The sequence below is a fragment of the Candida parapsilosis genome, contig 005807, assembly GCF_000182765.1.
Source record: "Candida parapsilosis strain CDC317 annotated contig 005807".
Classification (NCBI taxonomy): Eukaryota; Fungi; Ascomycota; class Pichiomycetes; order Serinales; family Debaryomycetaceae; genus Lodderomyces; species Lodderomyces parapsilosis.
The window spans coordinates 861,841-887,688 of NW_023503280.1; the positions used below are offsets into that span (position 1 = coordinate 861,841).

General features: G+C 38.4%; 10 protein-coding genes across 10 annotated transcripts; 7 read left to right on the forward strand and 3 right to left on the reverse strand. All coding sequences in view use genetic code 12, as the record gives it.

Moving 5' to 3' along the window:
* Window positions 1–674: 674 nt before the first annotated feature.
* On the reverse strand, window positions 675–2,138 carry CPAR2_803850 (catalase; the record flags this gene model as incomplete). The annotated part of the gene is made up of 1 exon (XM_036808254.1): window positions 675–2,138. The coding sequence occupies one exon, from the start codon at window positions 2,136–2,138 to the stop codon at window positions 675–677; it is 1,464 nt and encodes a 487-aa protein (XP_036665009.1).
* A 5,268-nt stretch (window positions 2,139–7,406) lies between these two features.
* Window positions 7,407–10,241, forward strand: CPAR2_803860 (uncharacterized protein; the record flags this gene model as incomplete). Its single annotated transcript, XM_036808255.1, has 1 exon — window positions 7,407–10,241. One exon carries the CDS (start codon window positions 7,407–7,409, stop codon window positions 10,239–10,241), a length of 2,835 nt encoding a protein of 944 aa, XP_036665010.1.
* A 2,004-nt stretch (window positions 10,242–12,245) lies between these two features.
* CPAR2_803870 (uncharacterized protein) lies at window positions 12,246–13,892 on the forward strand (the record flags this gene model as incomplete). The annotated part of the gene is made up of 1 exon (XM_036808256.1): window positions 12,246–13,892. The coding sequence occupies one exon, from the start codon at window positions 12,246–12,248 to the stop codon at window positions 13,890–13,892; it is 1,647 nt and encodes a 548-aa protein (XP_036665011.1).
* A 435-nt stretch (window positions 13,893–14,327) lies between these two features.
* Window positions 14,328–15,866, forward strand: MTS1 (Mts1p; the record flags this gene model as incomplete). Its single annotated transcript, XM_036808258.1, has 1 exon — window positions 14,328–15,866. The coding sequence occupies one exon, from the start codon at window positions 14,328–14,330 to the stop codon at window positions 15,864–15,866; it is 1,539 nt and encodes a 512-aa protein (XP_036665012.1).
* A 1,456-nt stretch (window positions 15,867–17,322) lies between these two features.
* MLS1 (malate synthase) lies at window positions 17,323–18,978 on the forward strand (the record flags this gene model as incomplete). Its single annotated transcript, XM_036808259.1, has 1 exon — window positions 17,323–18,978. One exon carries the CDS (start codon window positions 17,323–17,325, stop codon window positions 18,976–18,978), a length of 1,656 nt encoding a protein of 551 aa, XP_036665013.1.
* A 387-nt stretch (window positions 18,979–19,365) lies between these two features.
* On the forward strand, window positions 19,366–21,342 carry CPAR2_803900 (uncharacterized protein; the record flags this gene model as incomplete). The annotated part of the gene is made up of 1 exon (XM_036808260.1): window positions 19,366–21,342. The coding sequence occupies one exon, from the start codon at window positions 19,366–19,368 to the stop codon at window positions 21,340–21,342; it is 1,977 nt and encodes a 658-aa protein (XP_036665014.1).
* Window positions 21,343–21,576: 234 nt separating this feature from the next.
* Window positions 21,577–22,779, forward strand: CPAR2_803910 (uncharacterized protein; the record flags this gene model as incomplete). The annotated part of the gene is made up of 1 exon (XM_036808261.1): window positions 21,577–22,779. One exon carries the CDS (start codon window positions 21,577–21,579, stop codon window positions 22,777–22,779), a length of 1,203 nt encoding a protein of 400 aa, XP_036665015.1.
* Window positions 22,780–23,007: 228 nt separating this feature from the next.
* Window positions 23,008–23,865, forward strand: RTG1 (Rtg1p; the record flags this gene model as incomplete). The annotated part of the gene is made up of 1 exon (XM_036808262.1): window positions 23,008–23,865. The coding sequence occupies one exon, from the start codon at window positions 23,008–23,010 to the stop codon at window positions 23,863–23,865; it is 858 nt and encodes a 285-aa protein (XP_036665016.1).
* Window positions 23,866–23,951: 86 nt separating this feature from the next.
* FAD1 (FMN adenylyltransferase) lies at window positions 23,952–24,878 on the reverse strand (the record flags this gene model as incomplete). The annotated part of the gene is made up of 2 exons (XM_036808263.1): window positions 23,952–24,597; window positions 24,661–24,878. The coding sequence occupies 2 exons, from the start codon at window positions 24,876–24,878 to the stop codon at window positions 23,952–23,954; spliced, it is 864 nt and encodes a 287-aa protein (XP_036665017.1).
* Window positions 24,879–25,084: 206 nt separating this feature from the next.
* Window positions 25,085–25,837, reverse strand: CPAR2_803940 (uncharacterized protein; the record flags this gene model as incomplete). The annotated part of the gene is made up of 1 exon (XM_036808264.1): window positions 25,085–25,837. The coding sequence occupies one exon, from the start codon at window positions 25,835–25,837 to the stop codon at window positions 25,085–25,087; it is 753 nt and encodes a 250-aa protein (XP_036665018.1).
* Window positions 25,838–25,848: the final 11 nt, after the last annotated feature.

Genomic DNA, 25,848 nt, shown 5'->3' on the forward strand with positions numbered 1-25,848 from the left:
GAAATGCACTCAAGATCTAGGGCCCACTTTTGATGGGTCTACCAGCCATTTATATATCATTTGATCTCAATTGCAGTGGCATTTTGAGCAATAGTCTAACGACCACCACAGTTCTAAAGTGGGGACACAAAAAACAGCTTTCGCACATTGAATGCACAATATCTACTGAATAAAATTCTTCCATGGAAATCTACCATAACTATAGTGAAGTGTTTTTGGTGTGGTGGAATATTGAAGAATATTGATAAAAGAGAAAAACTTATATGCAGGAGATTATCGCAAATTCAACGCATACCGTATAAGGTATAGCAATTTGCGGACTATTAGTCAGCCCAAATTAATGAACGATAAGAGGTCGAAAGAATCAAGTATCAAGTCAATGGTTTTCGTTTATTGGGGGGGGACACACGGAGTGGTAAGGTCCGTGGAGCTTCGAAGTGGGCCTGTTGTAATTCGAAAACGTTAAAAAAGGGAAAATGAATTTCAGTCGCAAACAAGGGAGGTATATCACAATGAAACCATTTCAAAACACCTACAATGTAGAGTAGCACTAAATGACTAAGCATCGATCCTCTCGCTTCTCAATTAGCAAAATAAATACCCCCCCTACAACAATTACTCTAAATGCAATAAATATCATTCACTTTAAAACCAACTATATAGAGCCGTCTAATTTACTTTCTTGGGTCTAATTCGAAAACTTCCTTCTTGATGTCTTCCTCTAATTTTGGACTAACACCACCAAAGTATTTGAAAACTCTGTCTTGAATATCGCGTCTGGCAGCAGAAACATGTCCCGCAATATTGTGTGCCAAACGTTCTTGACCACCAGGTTGCTTAGGCAAGACCTTGTTATAAAATTCAGTGGCTTGAGTCCATTCAGCTGGAGTAGCTTTCCAATGGAATGGAGTAGCAGCGCCTTCCCAAACTTCTTGATCTTGTTGAATTGGAAATTGATCAAATTTGACATCCACATCGGAAGCCAAGTAGTTAGGTGTTGCACCAAGGTTGCCATTAACAGTCATAAAACCATCTCTGACATTTGGTGCAAAAACCTTGCCACCATTGTTTGGGTTGTTAATTGGGATTTGGGCATAGTTTGAGCCCAATCTGTACCTTTGTGTATCGGTGTACGAAAACAACCTTGATTGCAAAACTGGATCGGCCGATGGTTGCATAGATGGAACTGTGTTTGCTGGTGCAAAACCAACTTGTTCAGTTTCAGCAAAGAAATTATCCGGATTCTTGTTCAAAGTCAATTTACCAAACCTTCTTAATGGGAAGTCCTTGTGTGGCCAAACCTTGGTCAAATCAAAAACGGAAAATGGAACCTTCTTGGCTTGTTCCTCAGTCATTGTTTGAATGTAACAAGTCCAAGATGGGTACTCACCTTTCTCAATGGAAGAAAACAAGTCGTTTCTGAGATAATCTGGATCTTCACCAGCAATCTTTGTAGCTTCCTCAACAGTCAAATTCTCAATACCTTGATCAGACAAAAAGTGAACTTGAACGTAATACCAATCACCTTTAGCATTTGACCATTTGTATGTGTGACCCGAAAAACCATGTTGCTTTCTGTATGATTTTGGAATACCCCTATCGGTAAATAAAAGGGTAACTTGGTGGACAGATTCTGGGTTGGAAACAAAGTAATCCCAAAAGGCGTTTGGGTCCTTCATACCAGTTTGGGGGTTTCTCTTTTGAGTGTGGATAAAGTATGGGAATTTTGATGGATCTCTAAGGAAAAAGATCGGAGTATTATTGTATACTAGATCCAAAATACCTTCTTCAGTGTAGAATTTTGTGGAAAATCCTCTAGGATCTCTAACAGTATCAGGGTAACCCTGTTCACCGGCAACTTGTGAAAATCTAGTGAAAACCTTGGTTTTTTTGCCAACGGTGTCTAAAAACTTGGCAGAACAAATATCAGTGATATCATCAGTAACCTCGAATTCACCATGAGCACCTGAACCTTTAGCGTGAACAACTCTTTCTGGAATTCTTTCTCTGTCGAAATGAGCCAAGTTGTCAATCAAGTTGACATCTTGCATCAACAATGGACCATGCTTACCAATTCTTTGAGTGGCGAACGGTTCTGGCACTGGATTACCTTGTGAGTTTGTGAATACTGGAGCCATAATTAAAATTTTAAATTAGTTGAGGTGTGAAAAAAAGAGATAGAGGAATCTAATTGAGGAAATACTGCGATTAACCCATGTTTAAATACTTTGAGACAGTAGCAATTCTAGGTTCTCCCAAAGGCCACCGTTCTGACTCTGTATGTGTGGTTTTCTATTGAGCAACAAATGTTATAACACAATACCTGAAACAATAGGGGGAGTGAAGAAATCTATATGTCATCCATACTCAAGTTTGAAGTTGTGTAGTTTTGCTTTTAGGATAAGATATGCACGATGACTTAACGGATAAAAGAATAAAAGTTAGATGGAGCAAGCATAATAAATATTTGGCTTCTATACACAATTTGGCATGGTTGCAAAAGCGCGGATAATATTTTTTCTCTTTTCAAACTATCCGTTTTGTTTGCTATCGAAGCCTCACGTTATTACTAATTGAATAACAGTTCGAGGCCCTCACATGTGTTTGTCCCCACGTTTCAATGATGCATTTGAAACGAGGAGAGATTGTAGATAGATCATATAAACGTTTCTAGGGGGGATGGGGGGCGGAAGGGGAAGGAAGCAACGATTGTAGTGTTGTGGTTACATTATGTAAGTCGCTTTAAAGTTGCTATTATTGGCTAAAATTTTAAAATAGCGCTTATTTTTGTTGTCTCTCTCCGTGTAAATACCCCTCTTCCCTCGTGCTCTCTCTGTTGTTTGCTTTATACCAAATCAACTTCCGTAGAGTCCACAGAATAATCCTGGCCGTATCCAAAGTACTGGTGATTTTACAATGGTGGGCATAAACACTTATCAGGAATGGCTCTTTGCAGGGAACTCCGAAGCGAAAACCACATGTTTCAAGGGGTGATCCTGCATACAGAAGCTTGCAACGATTTCTAAAATTGCTGTCAATTTTCTACTGCCCTTACAAAAACCACGAACAATTTGGCTTTAAAGCCTCTCCTTCTCCTCTCGCATGGCTCTTTTCCATAGTCCAAAATCTTTAACTAAGCAACATCGAGCTTTGTGTATAAAATTTATTACGTTTTCGCATTTATCGCGGTTTTTTAAACCCATGTGGAGGGGGTGGAGAGTGAAGGCTCTTCTTCTATCTTGCGCTTCTTTCAAATAAAAGCTTGAAGAAGTGGCTTAACGGAACTCCATGCCAACTGAATGAGCCGGCAATTCATGGTTAGTGACCAAAAGTGCGTTCTAAATCGATTGTAATAGTGAAAATTCAATCGGCGCTTTGGTAGCGCCTAGGAAAGTTGTAAGCACGTGTTCGGTGTTTAAGATCCGAAAATTCAAACGTAGAGAATGTACTTGCCTCTATAGAATGAAGCACGTGGGACAATTTTTGTATGTAAGGTAGCAATTCATATCCAAAAGCAATGTTGACCCAAGAAGTTTTGAGTCTATTGGGGGCTGAAATTATTTTTGCAACAATTTGAGATAAATTTTTCCTTCAACTGGTTGGAATCATCAACACAGTAAGAGACAAAAACCACTTTTGCATTAATGTATTTAAATTATGAGAGAATAATCGGCACCAAGTCCAACCAATAAATAACTTCATGAATGGATCCCACCCATTTAACAACAATTTTAACATTCGTCACTGCTTTTCAGATGTAAAATCTAAAAAAAGGTTTCCAACCCTACACTCTCTTCTTTACCAAGCTAGATTGCATCTCCTCCTTCACAATCCTACCACATCAATCCCCTTAGTCACAATGATCAAGTTGATAACCTTTTTAAGAATTGTGGCGAAATTTTGTGGGTGACTTTTGTGTGAACCGCGCAACACAGAAAGAGTGTAGCAATGAGCGTGTATTACAAAGACAACAATTTTTTTCACGTCAATCCAAATTCCATCCGCTACCAACAAGGTAGCGGATGACGATGTATAACATACGAAAGTAGAAACTCTTGCATAGAAAACACGATTTATCCAAGTGCGTTTATGCAGAAGCTGAAAAGTGTGTGTGGGTGGGGGGGGGGGTGCACTCTTTTGAAGGCTGTGCTTGAATCGACTTTTTTATCAACTGAAACACTACCATTCATCATGATTTCATTTGTCTGTATTCCACCTTTAGTTGAGCACTATTGTTCTTGTTGATGACATCAAGAATTTGGAACCTATATCAGGGCTAAAAACGGTCTTAGTGCGAATGGTTATGAGTTTCGGACCAGTATTTATGCGAAAGAGGTTTGGAGATATGCAAAAATCATTCGATTATATGTGCCAGTGGTAATAGAGATGCAAGGATGTATATGATGCGAATGCATGGTCTATACATACAGTTCAACAAATTCATGAAGGAACGCATTAATACGCATTGGTCAGAGATCAAAACAGTAGACAAAATTCGTAGTCGATCTTTAGTCCTTTTTATTAGTAATTGTCTTTTTTTTTTTCGGTATGGTTGGCAATTGATGTTTTGTCAACAAAAGATCCAATCCACAAAAATGATAAACACGCTATTTTACTAACCATAAACTCTTAACCAGTGCATAAACAAAGTACTCATAAGCAAACTAAATAAACCAGCTGCATGAAAAAAAAAGAGGAGGAGCAGAATGACAACAAAGTGACGTTCCAAACCAGGGTTGAGGAGAGCTAAGTATATATAGTCTTGTTTGGATAGTGGCCTATCTTTCTTTCCATGATTTGGTCTGCGCATCTTAGTTCAACTTTAAATCTACCTCCTGCCACCTTCACCACCCCCACAAAGCTTCCAAGAAAATTTGATCCTTTTCTGTAGTTGATCAAAAATAATAAAAGGACAAAACCATACACGTGAATTAGCGAAAGCTTAATAAAATATTCTCTTGATCATCGGGTTCGCGACATTTGAAACTTTATTTTGTCTAGCAAAATTTTTGCATAAAGAACCTGGGTCTGTTTGAGTTTAGTAGTTTTCAAAGGCAGAGAAGGTGGTGAAACGAGGACGGAACTGTTGCGCCTAACATTTTCCACCGAGAATGTGTCTTTCGTGAATGGAGGTCCTTTCTAAACTTGTATATGAATAACTCTGAAGCTGACTCCACCATAAGTTTCGAGTCACATTGTATTCAAAGTAAGACTTGGCTCCCAGCTGGCTACAATCCAAGCGTCCGAATTTTATTGCAACCACGAAAGTGTTCCTCATATAATCAATGGTTGTATATCGCGACCTTTTTCTATAAAAGACGTACGCCTTGAATGCAAATCTCCGACTTACATGCACACTTTTTTTCTCTTTTCTCATGCGTTGTGTGATGCACATTCTTGAATATGCAGGGTTCAGCGCAAAACGTATAGAGAGAACAGGTCACTGTCTCAGAAAGTGGATGAGAAGAAACTACACATAATGTGGTATGACCGAGGAAGCATGGAATGCGGCTCTCAAGAGCATACAAAAATTAAATCTGTTCTGCTTGTGTCACTGTAGTTAGTGGTCGCCTCCGCCTCGATTTGAAGACAAGGGGTTCTCATACACAATGACGTCAACAAGAACCAACAAATAATTGAGGAGTGCAAACTCGTTTCAAGGCGATGTATACAAATGCGTCCAATAGTTGTTTCTCCCACGACCACTACAGTGTCTTTGAGAGCAGGTTGTTCTATGCAGATGAAATTCGAAATATCATAACCAGACATGGTTATTTGATTTTTGTGCAATGTACAAAATAGTACCACACAAGATGTACAGCGTGGTAAAGAGCGCTATATAACAAAGTAAGGGAAATGCGCTATAGTCGGTGCGTGCGAAGTTGGGATATTTTTTGGTGAATTCATGCTTTCCCAACAAACAGAAACTGAATTCAGCTGTGAGAAGATGTGCTTTGAAAGTGAGTGTGTATGCTTGGTTGGCTTTTTCTTCATCATGATGATTGCTGTGTAACTAAGCAACGCACACAAACTTTTATACCCAAATAATTGTCCAATACTCCTCCCCATAGGAGTTTAGAATTAAATCCGATAAGGTTATAGCCTTGTAGTACAAAAACCTCTAATATGAGGCAGTATCCAGCATACTTGTTAATATTTTTTTGATGTCTGTCTGTGTGGCCTTTCTTTGTTTACTTATTTTCGGTTATGAGCTTTATCTGCTTTTTTTGTGCCTATTTACTCTATTGTCTTTTGACATAAACGTACATTATGAAACAGCACAAAAGAAGAAGAAAAACAATTGAAAAATAGACGACATGCACAAGACAATTGAGTGGAAAAAGGATAAATTTGAGTAATATAGATGAAAAGTACTAATACTCCTAGTATTAAACACAATTGACAACGAGGGCAAAGACAGATTCATTACACACGATCAACACGCGTGAAGTGTGTACAATTAAAAGGCTTCATTGTCATTTCTAATTCTTGCTCTGTTCAGATTATGTTCTGAGTGTTTTGCACCACGTTTGTGGAGTCCCCCTTCCACCAAAAGGATGAACAGCCAGCACTGAATGAAAAGGCTACAAGAAAAAAAAAAAAATTGACCAAGATCTAGCAATGTATCTCATCGAATGGCAGTTAACTCACTACTCACGTAAAATATCCTTCTTCACCCTCTAAAAACGTGATCTTCTTTCCTTAGCGCTCAATGTAAGGATCTTCATAGAGCCCACTTTTACAATATGCAAAAGAAGACTTAACAAGAGCAATAAGAAAATCAGTTCAACAAAAATAACAATAGTAAAATACTATACTAAAATTAGCTTTATTGTCTTTGTTAAAAATTTTTTTTATTGGTCTCAACAACATAAGAATGTTTAATATTACACAAAGTACAAACGCTTTTGTAATTTGAGTTACAAAGCTGAGAAATTAACAACAGTAATAAGTAGTAGACCACAAGACTATGATTTTGACTATCTATCTGTTTGTTGTTGTTGTTGTGTTATTCTTTTTAAAAAAGTTCAATTCACAAAGGCCTAAATGAAAACAAAACCACAATTGACAAGCGTCAAGGGTTAAAAATCGTACAGTTTTTTTTCTTTAGGAAGATTTATAAAGTATACCACGAAACAACCTCTTTCTTATCCAAGAAGCCAAAGCATCAGCAGTTCACCCATTCAACACAGCTGGCCCCAACATACACCTTTGTATTTGTTATTGTGTTGTGAATTTCAACGCTAGGTCCAACCTTTTCCACGCTCATATCAAAATCGTTCGTTTATTTTATTCGCCGACTTAATTCAGCTGTTAGTCGCCCACTCTCATCAGACAGTCATCAGAGGTAACCCAATCGAAAGGCATACGTTCTTTATAAGATTTGTCTTCACATTTTTGTTAGTATGTCAACAAGTCTATTCAGATCCAAACAGTTCAAGCTGAAGAAGAATTTGAAACATATTGTTATTTCGGGTCCGTTAACAAATGCAGAATTGCAACAACAACAACAGCTACAGCAGCAACAACAACTGCAACAACTTCAGCAACAGCTACAACAACAACTGCAACTGCTGCAACTGCTGCAACTGCTGCATACGCGGTCCCTGACCGAAGACACGCACCATCATCATCACCAACAACAACAACAAGTAACCTCGCCAATTAAAAAAAGGCTAAGTAACTTTGTTGCAACTCAACACTCCCCCACTCACTCATCAAAACATACAGCTTCGCACCATTCATTTCTTCATAGATCCCACCATCATAATCATAAAAGTTTCAAACACACTACTGACTCTGAAGATAATTCACTACAGGTTATACTAGTATCAAAATACGCCTTCATTGCCGAATCACCGCGCGAACTATCAATCAAACAAAAACAGTTTCTCCGTTTACTTGAGAAATGTGGTAACGGCTGGTTAAAAGTGTGTGAATTGGAAGATAATCTGCAATTAGGATTGGTTCCTGCTTCTTACTTGGATATTGCCATTAATGATATTACGAGACCAATTACGTTAGAATGGCTCCATGAATTCAAGACTGACCCTCCATCCAACAAAAGTAGCAAACGCTTAATACCTACTGATTGTTTGATTGACGAAATTTATCAGGATATAACCACCAAAAGTATATGGTTTTGTGTCAAGATGCAATATGATTTACAAATTGTTTTCGCTAGTCGTTCATTTGAAGATTTTATTCAATTTGATGCTGGCTTGTCCAATGTCAATGCTAGTCTTCCGCAGTGGAATTTGGGAGAAGTGACAAAAGTAAACTCCACAGTTGTTACTCAATTGAAACAGATCTGTATAGGATTGAACGAATATTTACAAACAGTTGTCAAGCATTCAAGATGCAATGACAAGCATCGTTTTCAAAAACAATTACATTCATTCATTTTCGATTCGGGTAACTATATCAATGTTGACAAGGAGAATCATATCGAATCTGCTATTCAAGAATTATCGGCTGGTTCAGTTTTAATTGATAAAATTACTTCATTCGCGCCTTACAAACAACATGACTTTACATATTCGGCTACTGCACCACTACCATCACAACAAAATCAACACAAAATCTATGAACAACAGAATCGTCGCCAGAGTGAACAGATTCTTGGTAGTAGTACATCGCCTCGCACACCAATACATCAATACTATGACCAATCAACAACTACGACAACAACTGGCAAGACCATGACTGCCTCAACTTTGAGAAAGTCATTTAGACACTCAGCATCAGCAGCAGCAACTGCTACAACATCGCCACAACATCTTTGTAGATCCGGGCACCAAAGCAACTACACTTACTCACCCTCCAAATCACCATCATCAATTGTTTCAATAACTTCTCCCACAAGACGATTGGTTAAATCACGCACTACTAGTCGTGTATTCAAAATTCCCGATCAGCCAGAATTGGAGGCGATAACAGCTAGTGGTGGTAGTATTAACTCCATACCTGAATCATTGAGTTCAAACACTTTGATAAGTTACACATCATTATTTGACCAGTATGAAGGAGATGAGATAGAGGAAGAGGAGGATAATGCACAAGTGGAGGAAAATGACGAATACCTTAACACTAGAGAAGAGCTTAGTGAGTTGAGATTTGATGATACAAACGTGAATGAAAGCACAACGATAGGTGTAGATGCAGGTACAGGGAATTTATGCGAGGGAAGTACTGCAAATCGGTCGCCACAACAGTCTCATAACTCATCACAATCACATTCATCACATAATTCAAACTATTCCAAACTCAATAGAAGAGCCGATTCAACTTCAAACTCAAGTGTTGAGTCCCATCGTCTCTCAATTGATACCAAAGAAACGTCAATTAATAACCAAACAAACCCCGTAAATGCACATGAAACCAACCAGCAGGATCTGGATACATCAACACTAAAAGACAACAAAACCAAATTTGAGCCATTGAATGTTGTGAAACCTAGGAAACTTTCAAGTACTCTTAGTGATGCAAGTTTATTGGATCTTCGTCAACACAATCCCATCGAAGATGCCAAAGATTTGAGTCAATTTGCTACTCCACCAACTACCCCATTAACACCAACCACACTCAATGAAGAAATTTTCACCAATGATTCATCGATGGCCAACAACCACAAGTTTGAAAAGCCATTATCTCATCATCATCACCCACAACATCCACATTTCCAAAGAAAGCTCTCGTCTGCAAATGTTACTCTTCCATTGCAACAAGTGTATGCACAAGATACAAGCTCTTCCAAAGCTAAAGCGAATCCTCATGACGAGTTGGAAGATGAGATTAAGCCATTGAACGTAAAGAAGAATTTGTGGCTGAAAAAGAGTGATAATTTAACCCAATTGGAACCTAAAGAACCAGAGATTCAACCGCAGAAACTTCACATCGCAAAGAAGCTGCAACAAAAAGAGCAACAACAACAACAGCAACAACAAGAGCAAGCGCCAGAGTATATCAAATTAAAAATATTTCTACAAAATTCCAGCAATGATGTCATTGTTCTCAAGATCAACAAAGATAAGTTATCGTCCATGAGCTATATCAAACTGAAACTAAGTCGCAAGATTTATCATGATGCCAATCTAATCCAACACTATGAATTGGTACCATTGTTGTCACACAATGATGAAGAAAGAAATAAGGCATGGACTGATGATGAAATGTTAGTTTATGTTAAGGAAAAAGTCAAGTGCAATTTAAAATTGGTTCGTCATAATCGAGGTCAATAATATGAGAGAGGGTGATGCTGGTTTGTGGATCTGTTTTCTTTCCACGAGAGAGAGAGAGAGAGAGAGAGATGTGGTGACTACTTTTGATACCATGCTTTTATACACATCTAAGATACATTGTTATGTCTAATGTACCGAGAAATGAACCCAGTTTATAAACTTGTAGATTTGGTAGGCTGTTCTTGCATTTGTCACAAGCAGCCTACGGGCGACAACTGATACCACGCACGTTTTGTGAGGAACGCGACTCCGGTTGCTCATGCCAATGTATCAAAAGAGAATGGAAAACGTTATGTAAGAAATGATCATCTTTTGATTGTCGTTGTTTCACGCTCCGTCGATCGTCTGTTACTTCTTTTCCCCCTAAGTACAACTATAACGTTCCCAATGCTATTTCAAAATGTCCAAAAAAAATTGGGACCGGAAGGCGCTAGTAATTGTGATCCCCTCTAACTCAAAATTTTGTTGTCGTCAAGCATTCCATGTAGTTTTGTTTACATCAATTATGCCACTTAGATGTTCTTGCATACATATGCATGCAAAAGCACTTAGGCCCAGCATTTGGAAGCTTTTCGTAACAACTAAGTATATGCGATGGCTATGTCTTTTACGTGTAGCCAGTCAGTCAATCTTTATATGAGAAGAAGACTGTCCTTTTAGTGCTTTTGCCTCATAAGAAAATGAAAAACAAAAGAAGAAAAAGGAAAAAAAAAAGTGGTTCGAGATTCACTGATGTGCTAGAAAGAATAATTCTTCTTTGTGTAATACAATATTAATCGATCATTTTCCCAACGAAGAAGTTAATAGCCAACCTCATTGATGTAGAGTTGCACTTGGTAACAATCTCATTAGCAAAGATCTAGAAGAGAAGCTTATTAACAGTATAATTGTAATATTCTTACTCGCTTCGTCACACAAATGAAAGTGATTCTACTCTTCCCCCTTTGAGTCATAAAATGTGTCAATGCCATTGAAACTTCGTATAATCCATTGACTGTTTCAGTATCAAAGGAGAGAAAACAATAGAATAAGCTGGCAACTGGAACATATTCAGAGCTTTGTGTAATATCCAGACTGAATCTCTCTCTCACTCTCTTTTTTAGCATTTTGTGCACTACTTTGACGCCCGAAAGTCTATTAAACTGTCCCAATACAACAGAAGTATGAATATCGTTTCCAAATGGAGTAACTCTCTGTAGTATAAATTTCCATTAGAACTCATCATAGCTCTAAAGAAGCAGTTTTTGGTAAAGGTGTATACCTAAATTGGGTAGGTAAACAAGTATCGCATGATTTCACTAATGCATGGAAGGGTTCTTTCAAATCCTGCAATTGAGGTTCGATATGGAAAATATACCTACGGTTAGTTGTGGTTATCTCGGAAGAGCCGCCGATCAATGTGCAAAAAGTATGTAATGGTTCATGTCGAACAACCAGTGCATATATAATTAATGCAACATGCAACGCAGGGAAAAGTTGCATTCTGTTTCTTGTTACAGTCTCAAACTACCAATTTAATCCTCTACCAGAACAGAAGTTATTCAAAGCTTCACTTCTTGTAGTAGTGAGCCCAATTGTTTGCAAAGGTTATTGCATTGCGTACTTTCTTTTCATTTTCTGCCTTTAAAGGGAATATAGTAAAAGTGCTTTTCTAATAATAATCTTGAAAAGTGTACAATTAAAGTTATGGTTGGTTTAGTTTCACTTTGTGATAGCTTTTCGTTTCTTTTCCTTTTTTTGCCTATAATAATTTTTTTCTATAAATTTCACATTTTCTGATTATTCAACCTTTGAGAGTATATAATAGCATATATTTTCAAAGGAAAAGATTGTTTACATCCCTAAACAAGTGACGATCTAAAACAGCAAAGTCATTCACATTCGTTATTGTATTTCTCTAGCAACACGGGTCCCACCAAAACACATTCTTTACAATCTTCCCGCTCATTTTTACCAGCCATATTTCCAAAGCCAGTTTACACATTCCATTCTGTTTCCCTGTTCATGCCATCTCAACTCAATAAACCAAAACCATTGAGCCTAAGCTCATCTCCTGCAAGACCCACGAGCTTGTATGTCACTCCACCACTCGAGTTATCTGACGATGAAGAAGGAGAAGACTATCACAACGTCGAACAACTTCTGAGTAGGGCACTGACACCACTAAGTTCAGTGAAGTCGACCGATACCTTCAAGCAACAAGAACAACAACAACAATCTCAAATACTCCAACAACAAATAACTACAAAACTTCCATCGTTAACGATATCGACACCACCAGTTACGCCAAAGGAGGATGACTTGGGTTTTTTCAAACCGCCCCCCAAAAGATCCCCTTCAGGAACCAATTTACAACTTGATGGTGACAGGACTACATCTGAGCCAAGCTCGCCATCTTCAAGCACATCAAAGAGAATTTTGACATCACCGGCACGTTTCATGAAGCGTCTTTCACAAAGATTGAGAAGTGGATCAGAATTGGATCTAGCAAAGAGACCTGCAACTAACGCTGCAAATACAAGTGTCACTCCACTTTCTCCAATTTCGAACAAGTTTGAGCCAAGATCCGTTTCATTCGAAAAGTGCCCCACAACACCAGGAGAAGAAGAAGAAGAAGAAGAAAACCAGAGCGTAAATCTAAAATCCACAAATTCAGTTAGAGTTCGGATATCGCGACCTCAAACACTACATTCACCATTGACGACGCCACTGAGAAATGAAACCAAAATTTGTAACGTGAGTGAGCTGGGATCACCACAACCACCACAAGGACTGGAATTGTTTAAAAGTATCCTGATGGAATCGCCATTAGCACAATTATCCCACTCGTCGCTTACATCATCTGTTAATACTAGTGATGCTACAAAAGTTAACCTTCAACAATCTCCATCTACAGACCTTGGTGAGCAAGTTGAGCTTCCTCGAATTGATGATGATTTTTCCGGGTTTTTCGATTCAACTTTTGCATCTAACGATTCAATGATTTCCATTGATAACGCATACAATTTTGCTGACAAACACATGAGCATAGGAGGAGAGTCTGACATATTTCGCACACCACCACAATATCGAGGATCAAAAACTTCAGATCTGAGAGCACTAGATGAAATATTACCGTCCACGCTCAAACGGGAAAGGCCTAGTCTGTGTGTACAGACGACATCTCCCATCCAGTCACGAATCTCACAAGCTAGTTGTTCACCGGTTGAACCTAGCCCTTTCCTTAGACTCAATATATTCCTTGAAGACTCACAATCAACCCCGCCTCTTGCAACAATAAACGCAACAGCACCAGGTTCGAGAGGTTCCGGATCACCAGTTGAGCCATCACCGTCATCGACATCGTCCTCTGCATCAGACCATCATGACTTTATTGCCATCAAACTTCGGAAGGATAAACTACAAGATATCAATGAGTTGGTGAATGTCATTATGTTCAAGATTATGAGTAAAAAACCCAACATACGAGCCAATGATATCTATTTAAGCATATTCTTTAAAGATCTGCATTTAAAACCTATATTGTTGAGAGAACCAAGGAGGAAAAAACGTTGTCAAAGCAGCTCTAAGGAGATGCTGATTGACGATGGTGGCTTATTGTTGGATTATGTCCAGTTGAAGAGGAAATTATACATTAGGGCACAATTTTGACTTTGTATCGCATATTTTATATTAGCATGAATATATATATAAGTATATGGCCCATCATGTCAAGCTTGTTATCTCATGTAGAGTAGTGTCAACGGCAGTAACTACAAGGGAGCCGGATGCTCGTCGGTTAGTGTTTTCTTGTAACCTCGAACGAAATCATCATTTGGTCATCGGTCAATGAGCGTTTGACATGTCTCAGATCTACATGTAGATTGTTTTGACGCGTCAGAAAAAAAAAAGTGCAAATTTTGAACACCTTGTCCCGTATAAACAGACACACTCTCCTCTCACCATCTTTTTGAAAGGGGTCCATGAACAAAGGACAAAAGACAAAAAAAAAAAATTATCATTTTGAAAACTCCTTCTTCTATTCCATTTGTAGATATATTTAACCAATTGACCATCAATTGATACTATATACATCAATACTCACAAATGATTGACGGTGTGACTTTTATCAAAACACCAGCTGCTAAACCACAGCCACCAGCATCCAATGAAAGCGGTGTTTGGACTACTGATTCACCGACGATTCACAATGCTCCCTTGCCAGCAGATGGACCCGGCTCAACTTCATTTTCAAACTGGATCTTACTTGGTATTTTGACTTCAGTTCCTGGATTTATAACTTATAAGCTTGGTTTAGGGTTCAAGACTTGGTTGTTCTTTTTCATTTTATTTGCGTTACCAATCTTGATGGCTTATTGGACAGTTATGTCAACCATTTCACCAAGAATCAATGAAAAGGTCAAGTACCCCAATAAACCGATTTCTTACTACTTGGAGTACCATACTCCTGAATTGAAGGCCAAGTATCAAGATTCAAACAATGGACAAGGTACCAAGATCCCCATTGAAACTTTCCAAGAATTGTATTTTGATGGTAAAGTTTCCTTCAAGGGAGACGCTTTGGATGTTATGGAATATAAACACGAATGGGCAAATTTCAGATTCACTTGGGGATTATTTAAATTTTTCTTGTTTGGTATGATTCCTGAAGTTATTTTCCATTCACAATCACAAGATGAAGAACAAGTTGGAGAAAATTATGATCGAGGAAACGATTTCTACTCGTGGTTCTTGGGTCCAAGAATGGTTTATACTTCTGGTGTTATTAGTGATATCACTAGAGAAGAAACCTTGGAAGAATTGCAAGATAATAAATTAAAAGTTATGGCTGAGAAAATTGATTTGCAAAAAGGTGATTATGTTTTGGATATTGGATGTGGCTGGGGTGCATGGGCCAACTATGCCTCTACTCAATATGGAGCCAAAGTAACCGGTATCACTTTAGCCAAAAATCAAGTTGAATGGGGTAACCAGTGGTTAAAAGATAATGGTGTTCCACCAAGCCAATCAGAGATTGTTTGTTGTGATTATCGTGATGCTCCCAAATCTGGTAAACCAAATGGTAAATGGGATAAAATCACTTCGGTGGAAATGGCTGAACATGTTGGTATTAGAAGATTAACTGCTTATTTGGAACAATGTAGAGATGCATTGGAAGATGATGGATTATTCTTTTTACAATATTCAGGTTTAAGAAAGAATTGGCAATACGAGGATTTGGAATGGGGGTTGTTTATGAACAAGTACATTTTCCCTGGTGCCGATGCGTCAACTCCATTGAGTTTTGTTGCTAGTTGTTTTGAATCGGTTGGGTTTGAGATTGTTAGTGTTGATAATATTGGTGTACACTACTCAGCTACTATTTGGAGATGGTACAGAAACTGGATTGGTAACAAGGATAAAGTTGTCAACAAGTATGGAATCAAGTGGTATAGAATTTGGGAATTCTTTTTGTCAAGTTCAGTCGTGGCTAGTAGAAATGGTACTGCAACTTGTTACCAATTTGTTTTGAGAAAGAACCTCAACTCCTATAGAAGAATCAACTACGTTCCAAAACAACAGGGTCTTCAAGGAGCTATCAATGGAAACAGCAAATGGACAAAAGAGTTTACAAACTGGCATTAAAAGAGAGGGGGAGTGTAGAGCTAATGCATGCATTGCGCTGTATTGTATTTCACAATTTTATGTATATAGACATAGTGAGATAGAAAGTCAAAATAGCTTTGCATTTGTAATGTAATTTTTTTTTTTCGGACTTTATGGTTCAGTTAAAACAGGTGATTCGTTTGTGTTGTGAATCATGACCATGACTCTTTGCATATGAAGTCTTTGCTGTAGGAGACACGCTTGAAAATTAGAAGAAAATTCCGAGGTATAAACAGTTACTTTTTGTGCTGGGTATTCCCAATAAGGAAATAACGAGCGGGTCTCAGTGTCGGAAAAGAACAACTTTCCATGCGTGGTGATAACGACGAGTCAGAATTAAAAGACTTTGACTAAAACGGTCGCGTTGAATGAGATGCTCTATTACTCAGGGTTGACGGATGTAAGTAAATGACGGGGGACATGTAAGGGATGTAATTGATTGTCACTGCGGTGGGTAATGTTGTAAACGGGACAAGTTTGACAGAGTTTGATTGAAATATGTTTACTGGTAACGCATTAGGTTGTGACGGAACAACCAGAGGTATTCCCAATTACATCATAACCATCGTTATCCAATTGAAATGATTCGGCGAACTGGATAAAAAACGTTTTACCCAATCCCCTAATCCAATTAAACCAACCTATAGATTTACGAAATTCTTTTTGTTATCGACGCTATTTATTCAAACTAGCAGTTTTTTCTTTTTGACTCTGGTTGACTTTTTTTCCTGTTGTGCTTTACATTTTCTTTTTTTTTTATTCCTCGGTTAAGTCACAAATTCATCTATTCTTGTTACAATTCACCGCTAACTGGAAAATCAATGAGCCTAGTACTGCGCTCATAGAGGAATTTCCATCTCCAGTACTAAGGTCTAACACCAATGGCACACAACCATTGTACTCGTAGTACATAGCAGCTTCTTCGAACGTCTTAGCTCACTTCTTTTTCATTGTCTTTTTTGAGCGTTTCCGAAAACCGCTTTTTAGTCTTTAGTTCAACACCAATCAGAGTCAAACAAAATGCGTGTGACTATTTCGGGCAACTCCATCCACCCGAGGGTAACAAGTTGTATGCAGTTTATCATAGATTGCGACATCTGATTTCATTAATAAATGCGACATTTTATTAGACATTTGTTTAAGAAATCTGGGGTAAAAGGGAGAAAAAGAGATAAATGTCGCTTTCTCTGTCTTTCTCTCCCTCTATTGTGAAATGTCCGTCTTCAACCAACCTCCGTTAAAGTTCTTTTCTTTTAATTTTTCAATTAAGACAATATCCTCCTTTCCTTCCCCCCCAGATTTTTCTTTGATATATAAATACAATTGATTTTCTCCTTGATTTTTTATTCCTTTTCCAAGATTCCTTTTGTTTCTTTTCTTCTTTTTACAACCTACTCATATCTTATATAAACAGAGTATAACTTTTTATAAAACAATGTCAGGTCCATTCCCAACTGTTGCTGAAAAAATTAAAGGTGTCCAAGTTCTTGGCCCAATTCCAGACAATGCTAAACACATTTTTTCACAAGAAGCTTTAGCTTTTGTTGCTACTTTACACCGTGGTTTTGAAAAGACTAGACAACAATTGTTAAACAATAGAAAAGAAGAACAAAAGAGAAGAGACCAAGGTTACTTGCCAAACTTTTTGCCAGAAACTGAACATATTAGAAATGACCCAACTTGGACTGGCCCACCATTGGCTCCAGGTTTGATTGACAGAAGATGTGAAATTACTGGTCCAACTGATAGAAAGATGGTTATCAATGCCTTGAACTCGAATGTTGCTACTTATATGGCTGATTTTGAAGATTCATTAACTCCAGCATGGAGAAACTTGGTTGACGGTCAAGTTAACTTGTACGATGGTGTTAGAAGAAACTTGAGTTATGAAACAAATGGTAAAAAATATGCCTTGAACTTGAAAGAAGGTAGACACATTCCAACTTTGATTGTTAGACCAAGAGGCTGGCATTTAACTGAAAAGCATGTCTTGGTTGATGGTCAGCCAGTTTCTGGTGGTATTTTTGATTTTGCCATCTACTTTTTCAACAATGCCAAAGAAACTTTGGCTAGAGGGTTTGGTCCATACTTTTACTTACCAAAGATGGAACACCACTTGGAAGCTAAATTGTGGAACGATATCTTCAACTATTCACAAGATTATATTGGTATTCCAAGAGGTACCATTAGAGGATCCGTTTTGATTGAAACTATCCCTGCTGTATTCCAAATGGATGAAATTATCTACCAATTGAGAGAGCACTCTGCTGGTTTGAATTGTGGTAGATGGGATTACATTTTCTCTTACATCAAGTGTTTGAGAAACTTCCCAGAGTTTATCTTGCCAGATAGATCACAAGTCACCATGGCCGCTCCATTCATGTCTTCATACGTCAAGTTGTTGGTACACACCACCCACAAGAGAAAGGTACACGCCTTGGGTGGTATGGCTGCTCAAATTCCAATCAAGGATGATGAAGAAAGAAACAGAAAGGCATTAGAAAATGTCACTAAAGACAAATTGAGGGAAGTCTCTTTGGGTTGTGACTCTTGTTGGGTTGCTCACCCAGCTTTGGTTCCAGTTGTTTTGAAAGTTTTCAATGAACACATGAAGGGTCCAAACCAAATTGACTTGCCACCAAAGGAACCATTCAAGCCAGTAACACAAAGAGACTTGTTGAGTCCATTTGTTCCAGGAGGTGTCATTACTGAAGGTGGTATCAGAGCAAACATCATTATTGGTATTTCATACATTGAAGCTTGGTTGAGAAACGTTGGTTGCGTTCCAATTAACTACTTGATGGAAGACGCAGCCACTGCTGAAGTCTCAAGAACTCAAATTTGGCAATGGGTCACTCATGGTGCCAAGACCAACACTGGCAAGGTTATTACCAAGGATTATGTCAAACAATTATTAGATGAAGAATACGCCAAATTGACCAAGAATGCTAAACCAGGCAACAAGTTCAAGCAAGCATTTGCTTACTTTGCTCCAGAAGCTCTTGGTGAAAGATACTCTGATTTCGTCACAACTTTGATTTACGATGATATCACTACCGTTGGTAGAGCTATTCCAGGTGAGAAATTATAAGCTGAATGGAAAGTTACTGGTAACTTTTAACTTTTTTGTATTTATTGTATAGTTTTATTAAAGTTGCAAATATTTCAACGTGATGTTCTTTATTTTGTAGAGGAGATTATTGGGGGATCTGACTGTATTAAGACGACTGGGCTAGGGAGATTGTTTTTTGTATTGGTTGGGGAGAGACACGTGCCAAATACGGCTAGGCTAGTCAAACCATAACAATCATGGTAGCACTTTGACTTTTGTGCCTCGGAAAAAAAAGAAAGGAATAATTAAAGCGAGTTTAAGGAATTGTTTTGGTTACAGTTTTGAGCAGGAATCTGCATCACAATAGCGCCAAATACTATTAACCTAAGTTTTGAAGAAATCGCTCACCGTGTATTCACCCAAAGAATGGCTGATATTGTCATAATCGATTCAGATACAGATAGTGACCCGCCACCTCCAAAAAAATTCAAAGCCAATCCTACCACTAATCTGGCACCCAAGACAAGACCCTTTGAAGGAGTATCTTCGTCATCATCATCATTGTCATCGTCGTCAACAAATGTGTCCCGTTCGGCGTCTTTTGAGGAACTAAGTGTGGGTCGTGGTGGTGGTAGCGATAATGGTTATAGAGATGTCTTGACAGGTGATATGACTACGACATGGCCACAACAAACGAGATTGCCGCGAAACGAAAATAGCAACGAAGAAACTAGTTCAAGCAACGTCCAAAGCTCTGAAGGCTATCTCAGTGAGAATGAAGGTGAGGACGGGGATGAAAGAGTGAGATTTGGAACCGCTGAAAATGACTTCCAAGTTTCTCACGATTCAGAATTCTTTTTCACTCCCATCCCACCAAAAGAGATTGAAGAGACGAGGCGATATCTAAAAGACAGGGGAAGATTACAATTTCTTGAAAAATATCTACCAGCATCAGCATCGGGACAGGATATTATTAAGATTGTTTTGAAGCTAGGATTTATACCGAAAAATGTCAACTTTGATAACGTTGACTTACTGGCGTGTGTACAGATTCTTAATCGTGCCATGGAAAAAGTACGCTCAAAACGAGACAGACTTGATGATGTGTCCACATACGAAGACGCTATAAATCTCATTCGTGATAGTAAACGAATATTGGTCATAACTGGTGCTGGTATATCAACGAGTTTAGGAATACCCGATTTTCGTTCGTCAAAGGGATTTTATTCCATGGTTAAGCATTTAGGTCTAAGTGACCCACAAGAGGTTTTTGACTTGGAGATATTTCAAACAGACCCAACACTTTTTTATTCCATAGCTCACATGATTCTACCTCCAGGACATACTTTCACACCTTTGCATTCATTTATCCAAGTGCTTCAATCAAAAAACAAATTACTCCGAAACTACACTCAGAATATTGACAATATTGAAAGCTACGCTGGAATACGACCGGAGAATTTAGTTCAATGCCACGGCTCATTTGCCACTGCCACGTGTCTCACTTGCGGAGATAATATTCCTGGTGAAAGTATATTTCCAGAGATACGTAAACAGGAGCTACCCCGATGTAAGGCATGCGACCGCAAGCGGGAAAGGTTACTAAAAAAGGACGAAGACTGTTATATTTCTGAAAGTTTTGGTATTTATAAGCCTGATATTACATTTTTCGGCGAAGCATTGCCACGAAGATTTCATGATCATATTGGTGAAGACATAATAAACTGCGATTTGTTGATTAGTATCGGTACATCTTTGAAAGTGGCACCTGTGGCCGATATTGTTGACAAGATACCGCATTACGTGCCGCAAATTTTGATTAATAAGGATCCAATAGAGCACTGCAACTTTGATGTGAGCTTGTTGGGTTACTGTGATGAGGTAATCAGCTTTATCGCCAACAAGTTGGGGGACGACTGGAAATTGCTACACAAGGATTATGACAATATACGAGGCAAAAATGGACAACATTTGGAGATTGAATTGGTGGATGCGGAGCTACGGGAGTATAAAGTGACATCCAAAGTCCATAAGGTGGAGCACACTCCTGAGGTACCAGAGGGTGCAAAACCTGAAGGATCAAGTGTCGTGAAACTTCAGCAAAGCGAACCAAAACACTTGAATGTCAATGGACATCAAAACTCTATGTCAAATGATGTGGTGAAAGCAGACAATTTTGGAAATGAAACTATGAAGGTAGGTGCGGTACATTGGAGAGATTCTCTACTATACACAGGAAGCAGTTTCAATGGCTCAAGTCAAGCATATGAAAACGAAAATATTAACTCGAAAGTGAAGGATGCCATTTCAGCCCCGCAAAGTGTACAACCGAATGGTATAACACCTCATAACAGCAGCTCCATTGAAACCAGTTCTGGTGATGACTTTAATGACGATGGCTAGAAGAGATGATCGTGTTAATGTTCGAGGTTGCGAGTGAAGTCACATAGCAGGTTACCGGTGATACCACATGGCAGGTTGCAGATGAAGGGTGCGCTAAGTAGAAGTTTAATAAATTGCATCGTGCTAGTTTAAAGTTGGCCCAATTTCTTCGCACTCACACGAAAATCCATCCCTGTAGATCTCATTTTTTTTTTCCAACCCATCTTTGTCCTAACAGACATGAGTCTACGGCATATGATATCTAAAAGTTTGCACTATCATAAGCTATGCGGATTGAGAGCGTCTATTCAATGTCAAAAGAGACTTCAGCATACAAACCGCATAGAGTCAATGCACCATGCGACTGAGCTGGATGAAGCATCGCAAACCACACACAGTGTGAATAAACCCCCTTCAGACCATTGTGGTGCCATCCCTATTTCTGAATCTTCAATAGACCAATTGGACGATGTGGAGCCGAAAGGAGTTCTACATCTGATGACACACGATGATTTATTCACCACGAACAACAAGATAGATTTCCAAAGGTTGAGTCAGTTCATAAAAGAAGCATACGAAAAGAGACCTCATGAAAAGAAATCGAAAGTTGAACCAAAGCCAGTGAATATTGATTCTCTTCTTACAAGCTACAAACGTGATGAACAACAGAGTGGGGGTTTTTTCAAAGAAGCTGCACCTAGTTTTCAAAGCAGAATAACGGTGCAATCCTTGGATTTCGATCTTCGCGAGAGGTTGTACGAGAAATGTGAAGCAGCTTTAATTCCAACGTTAACGATTATAGACGATATGCGATCTTCAGTTGAGATTTACCAATTTTTTGACGGCGTATTGCGGAGGGTTTCTGAAGATTTAGAGACGGCAAAAAAGGAAAACACTTTAAATGATCGATTCTATTTGCGAAATGTATTTCTTGAAAGGAATATGCATGAATGGAATGAACTGTATGACAATGTGCTTGACAAAATATACGCCGACAATGGATCTGACCCGGTCAAGTTCAATGCCAACATTTTAACTCTCCCGACCATCACCAACCATGTGTTTAAAAAGCTCGGGTATCAATTATTCAATGGCAACTTGATGCTTTCAATATTCAACAAATTGAAGGATGACATACATTTATACACGCTATGTTGCAATCAACAAACATATAATGAAATTTTACGAACAATTTGGGTGTACAATGGTAACATTGACTTATCCGAATTTGAGAAAGTGTATACGGAAATGAAGTTTTTGGGGTTTGAAGGGGACTTTGTCACTTATAATATTCTCAAAACAGTTATTGATGAGTACAATGCAATGCTGAGTGGTAGTTCTTTTTTCAACAAGTATGGGTCGAGAGTATTAACACGAGATGATAACTCAAGAATCGCTTATCTCACCAAGGAGTTTCACAAGTTGCAAAAACGACTTAAAAATCAGTTGATAAAATAGGATGAGCTTGTACTATGAGATCTTCATCTCTGCAAATAGATTGTATATATACTTCACTGAGCCAATTTTCCAATCACGTGCTTGGTTCAAAAAAATAATATGTCTTTATGTCCATATGCACGACCATGCGAGAGTTCAATTTCTATTTATAAAACAAAAAAGGATAATAAACTATAATCTGGAACGGGAATAGCCACCGGTTAAAGCTGATTTATATCCATTCGCAAAATGTCACAATTTGACACATATCTTGAGAACTACGCAAACGATCAATTCAAGGAGGATGGCACTCGCCATGGTCGTGGTGCGAACCAGAACTCAATCCCTGAGATTAGACGAGAAAATTTTGACGACTTCTTAAGCGGGTCGGCTGATATCAAGCGTCAATTATCACAATCATTTAGTGGTAGTGGTGGTGGTGGCAGTGGGGGTAATAATGGTACCGTCGGCGGTAGTAGTGGGGGTGGATTAGGTACTAACACCGTACATCATGGTGGTATCAGCAAACCTCACTCAAGACGTAATTCAGCTTATATCAAATCTCAAGAGGGGAGCGATGCTGAGGATAACAATGAAAATAATGACAATGAAAACGGCCAAGGAAATGAAAGGAAACGAAGAGATAATATTAATGATAAAATACAAGAGTTGTTGACTTTGATTCCGAGTGAATTTTTCGAGATTAAAGAGGAGCTGAAGCTGAAGACAGAAAGCAGTCCCTCGGATAGATCACCCAATGATGACGATGTGAACAATACTGCAGGTAAGACCGGAACAAAAGACGGAAAACCAAATAAGGGACAAATTTTAACCAAAGCAGTGGAATACCTCCAATCTTTACAGAATTTGATTGACGAAAATAATCGAAAAGAAGTTGAATTGATCATGAAATTGGAGACGCTTAAATTGAAGAAAAAGAATAATGGGGTTGTGAATGAAAGTATACCTATAAGAATTGGTTACACGAGTGCCGAAAAAGCCCTTGGAGAAATTGGTGTTGGGCCATGTTCAGAGGACTACTTTAAAGATGTTTTAGTGAAGAGTGCAAATGCGAGCAAGTCGTCAAGAAAGAATTACAATGGGTAGTAGTTTCAATCATCAATCAAGTTATCTACACAGTTGTCAAGAATGTCTATTTATTCCTTTTGCTATAGTGTAATGTTTATGAACAATTATTGCTGGACTTTCACCCGGCCTAGCCTTTCCAAAGCATCAGCATTATCCTTCAACATATAAGCGGGTAGGTATTTGTTTTCACCGCCAGGAATCATTAATTCTGGATTGGGGACAGTGGTATTGCTACCACCCAAACTTGTGTATCCCTCGTCATACAAGGTGCAATAATTGACATCGGATCCCACCAAAAAGTCCCAGATTTCCACGTATTTCCAATCTAGTATAGGATGAATTCTCAAGAATCTGGGCCAGTTACTGTCGGTGTACTGTTCATCTTGAAGTTGCGCGCCATAAGGATCAGTGTGTCTGATTCCCACTATAACTGATTTGACATTTGTATTAATTTCGTTCAAGTAGTGTTCAAATCCACATTTCATTGAATCTTTGATAAAAATTGGGTTCAAGTGGTAGTATTGTGTAGATTGTCTGATAAATTCTGTCAACTGCGGGAATGGAGTTTCGGCATTGACGTAAACGGAATCTAGCTTGTAGTCGTGGGGTATGATGCCGCTCGAATAGAAATTTTCACCACGATTTGTTTCATGGGTACCGAGGAATTTCTTGTAGATCGAAGCTAAAAGTAAAATCAACATGACCAAACAATCTTTACCTCCATTATATGAGATTGCAATTTCCTTCAACCTGGATTAAACTGTTAGTACGAGTAATCTATTTTCTGAAGTTACGTTTCGTGCCAGTACATACCCGTGAAGGTCTATCGATTTCTCTAGCTTATCCATGCTCGATTTAATCTTTTCTTTTACCACTTGTCTTAGAGCTGGATCGTATTCGTATTTCTTGTGCCTTGATGGCACCAAGCCATTAGGCAACGTGCCATTTAAAAAATTTTGAATTAAGTGATAACACTCTTCGCACCTTTCAAAGAACCCTATCTGTTGTTTCGTAAGCTCTTGTGTCGTCATTGTTGGAGATAATTTCGATTTACAATGAAAAGTTGAAAAAAAAAAAAAAAATAAAAGAAAAGAAAATGGGAATATTATGGAGAAAGAGAGGGAGAAGATTAATTTTGATTTATATCCGACACTACACAGATGCAATTTCGAATCGGAAAAGACATCAATATAATAATACACTATAATCGATACATTTAACTCCAGAAATTTGTACATCACTTTTTATACAACAACTGTAAAAAGAACTCCTTGGTATCATTGTCCCAAAACCACCAGTATGTTTTGGACATCTTGCCTTCTTCTTGAGGCTTGTCAATTTCCTGTTTATTGGGTACAATTATGGCAATATTGTCGTAAGGTTCTGCAGAAATCACAAGATATTGTACATCACTTGGCTTTAAATCATCATCTTCTTCTTCTTCCTCTTGGTTTGCCGCTTGGATAAATTTCATACCTAAGTTCTGATTCTTGGACGTCAACTCATAAAACGACATCAACCTGAAAAATGGTTCATCAATAGTAATCTTGGAACATTTCACGGTAATTAATATACCAAGCTGAAGGGTTTCTGGATCACGTATTTTGATAACTTTGTACTCTGGCCGTCCTATCTTTTTCCACTGTCTCTTTTCCACATTGCTTATACTGATTTGGTCTTGAACTTTTCGTTGGAACTCTTGTTGTTGTCGCAGCTTCTCGTCTAGTATTCTTCTTCGCTCGAGGTTCAAGTGGTGTTTTCTTCCTCCCAAGTGTGAGATATAAGATGATTCGTTATTGTGGGTAGTCAAGCACAACTTGCACTCCAAAATTCCAAGATGATTTCGAAATACATAGGGGTCGTTATCAATGTCAAGAATATGTGTAGCCAAAAGTTCTTGCACCCTTTTCTTACTGTGCACATTTTGATCTTCAGTACTTGCAATTCCTCCTGCCCCCTTCTTGGAATTAACACGATTTGAGTAGTCCATGACTGATGTGT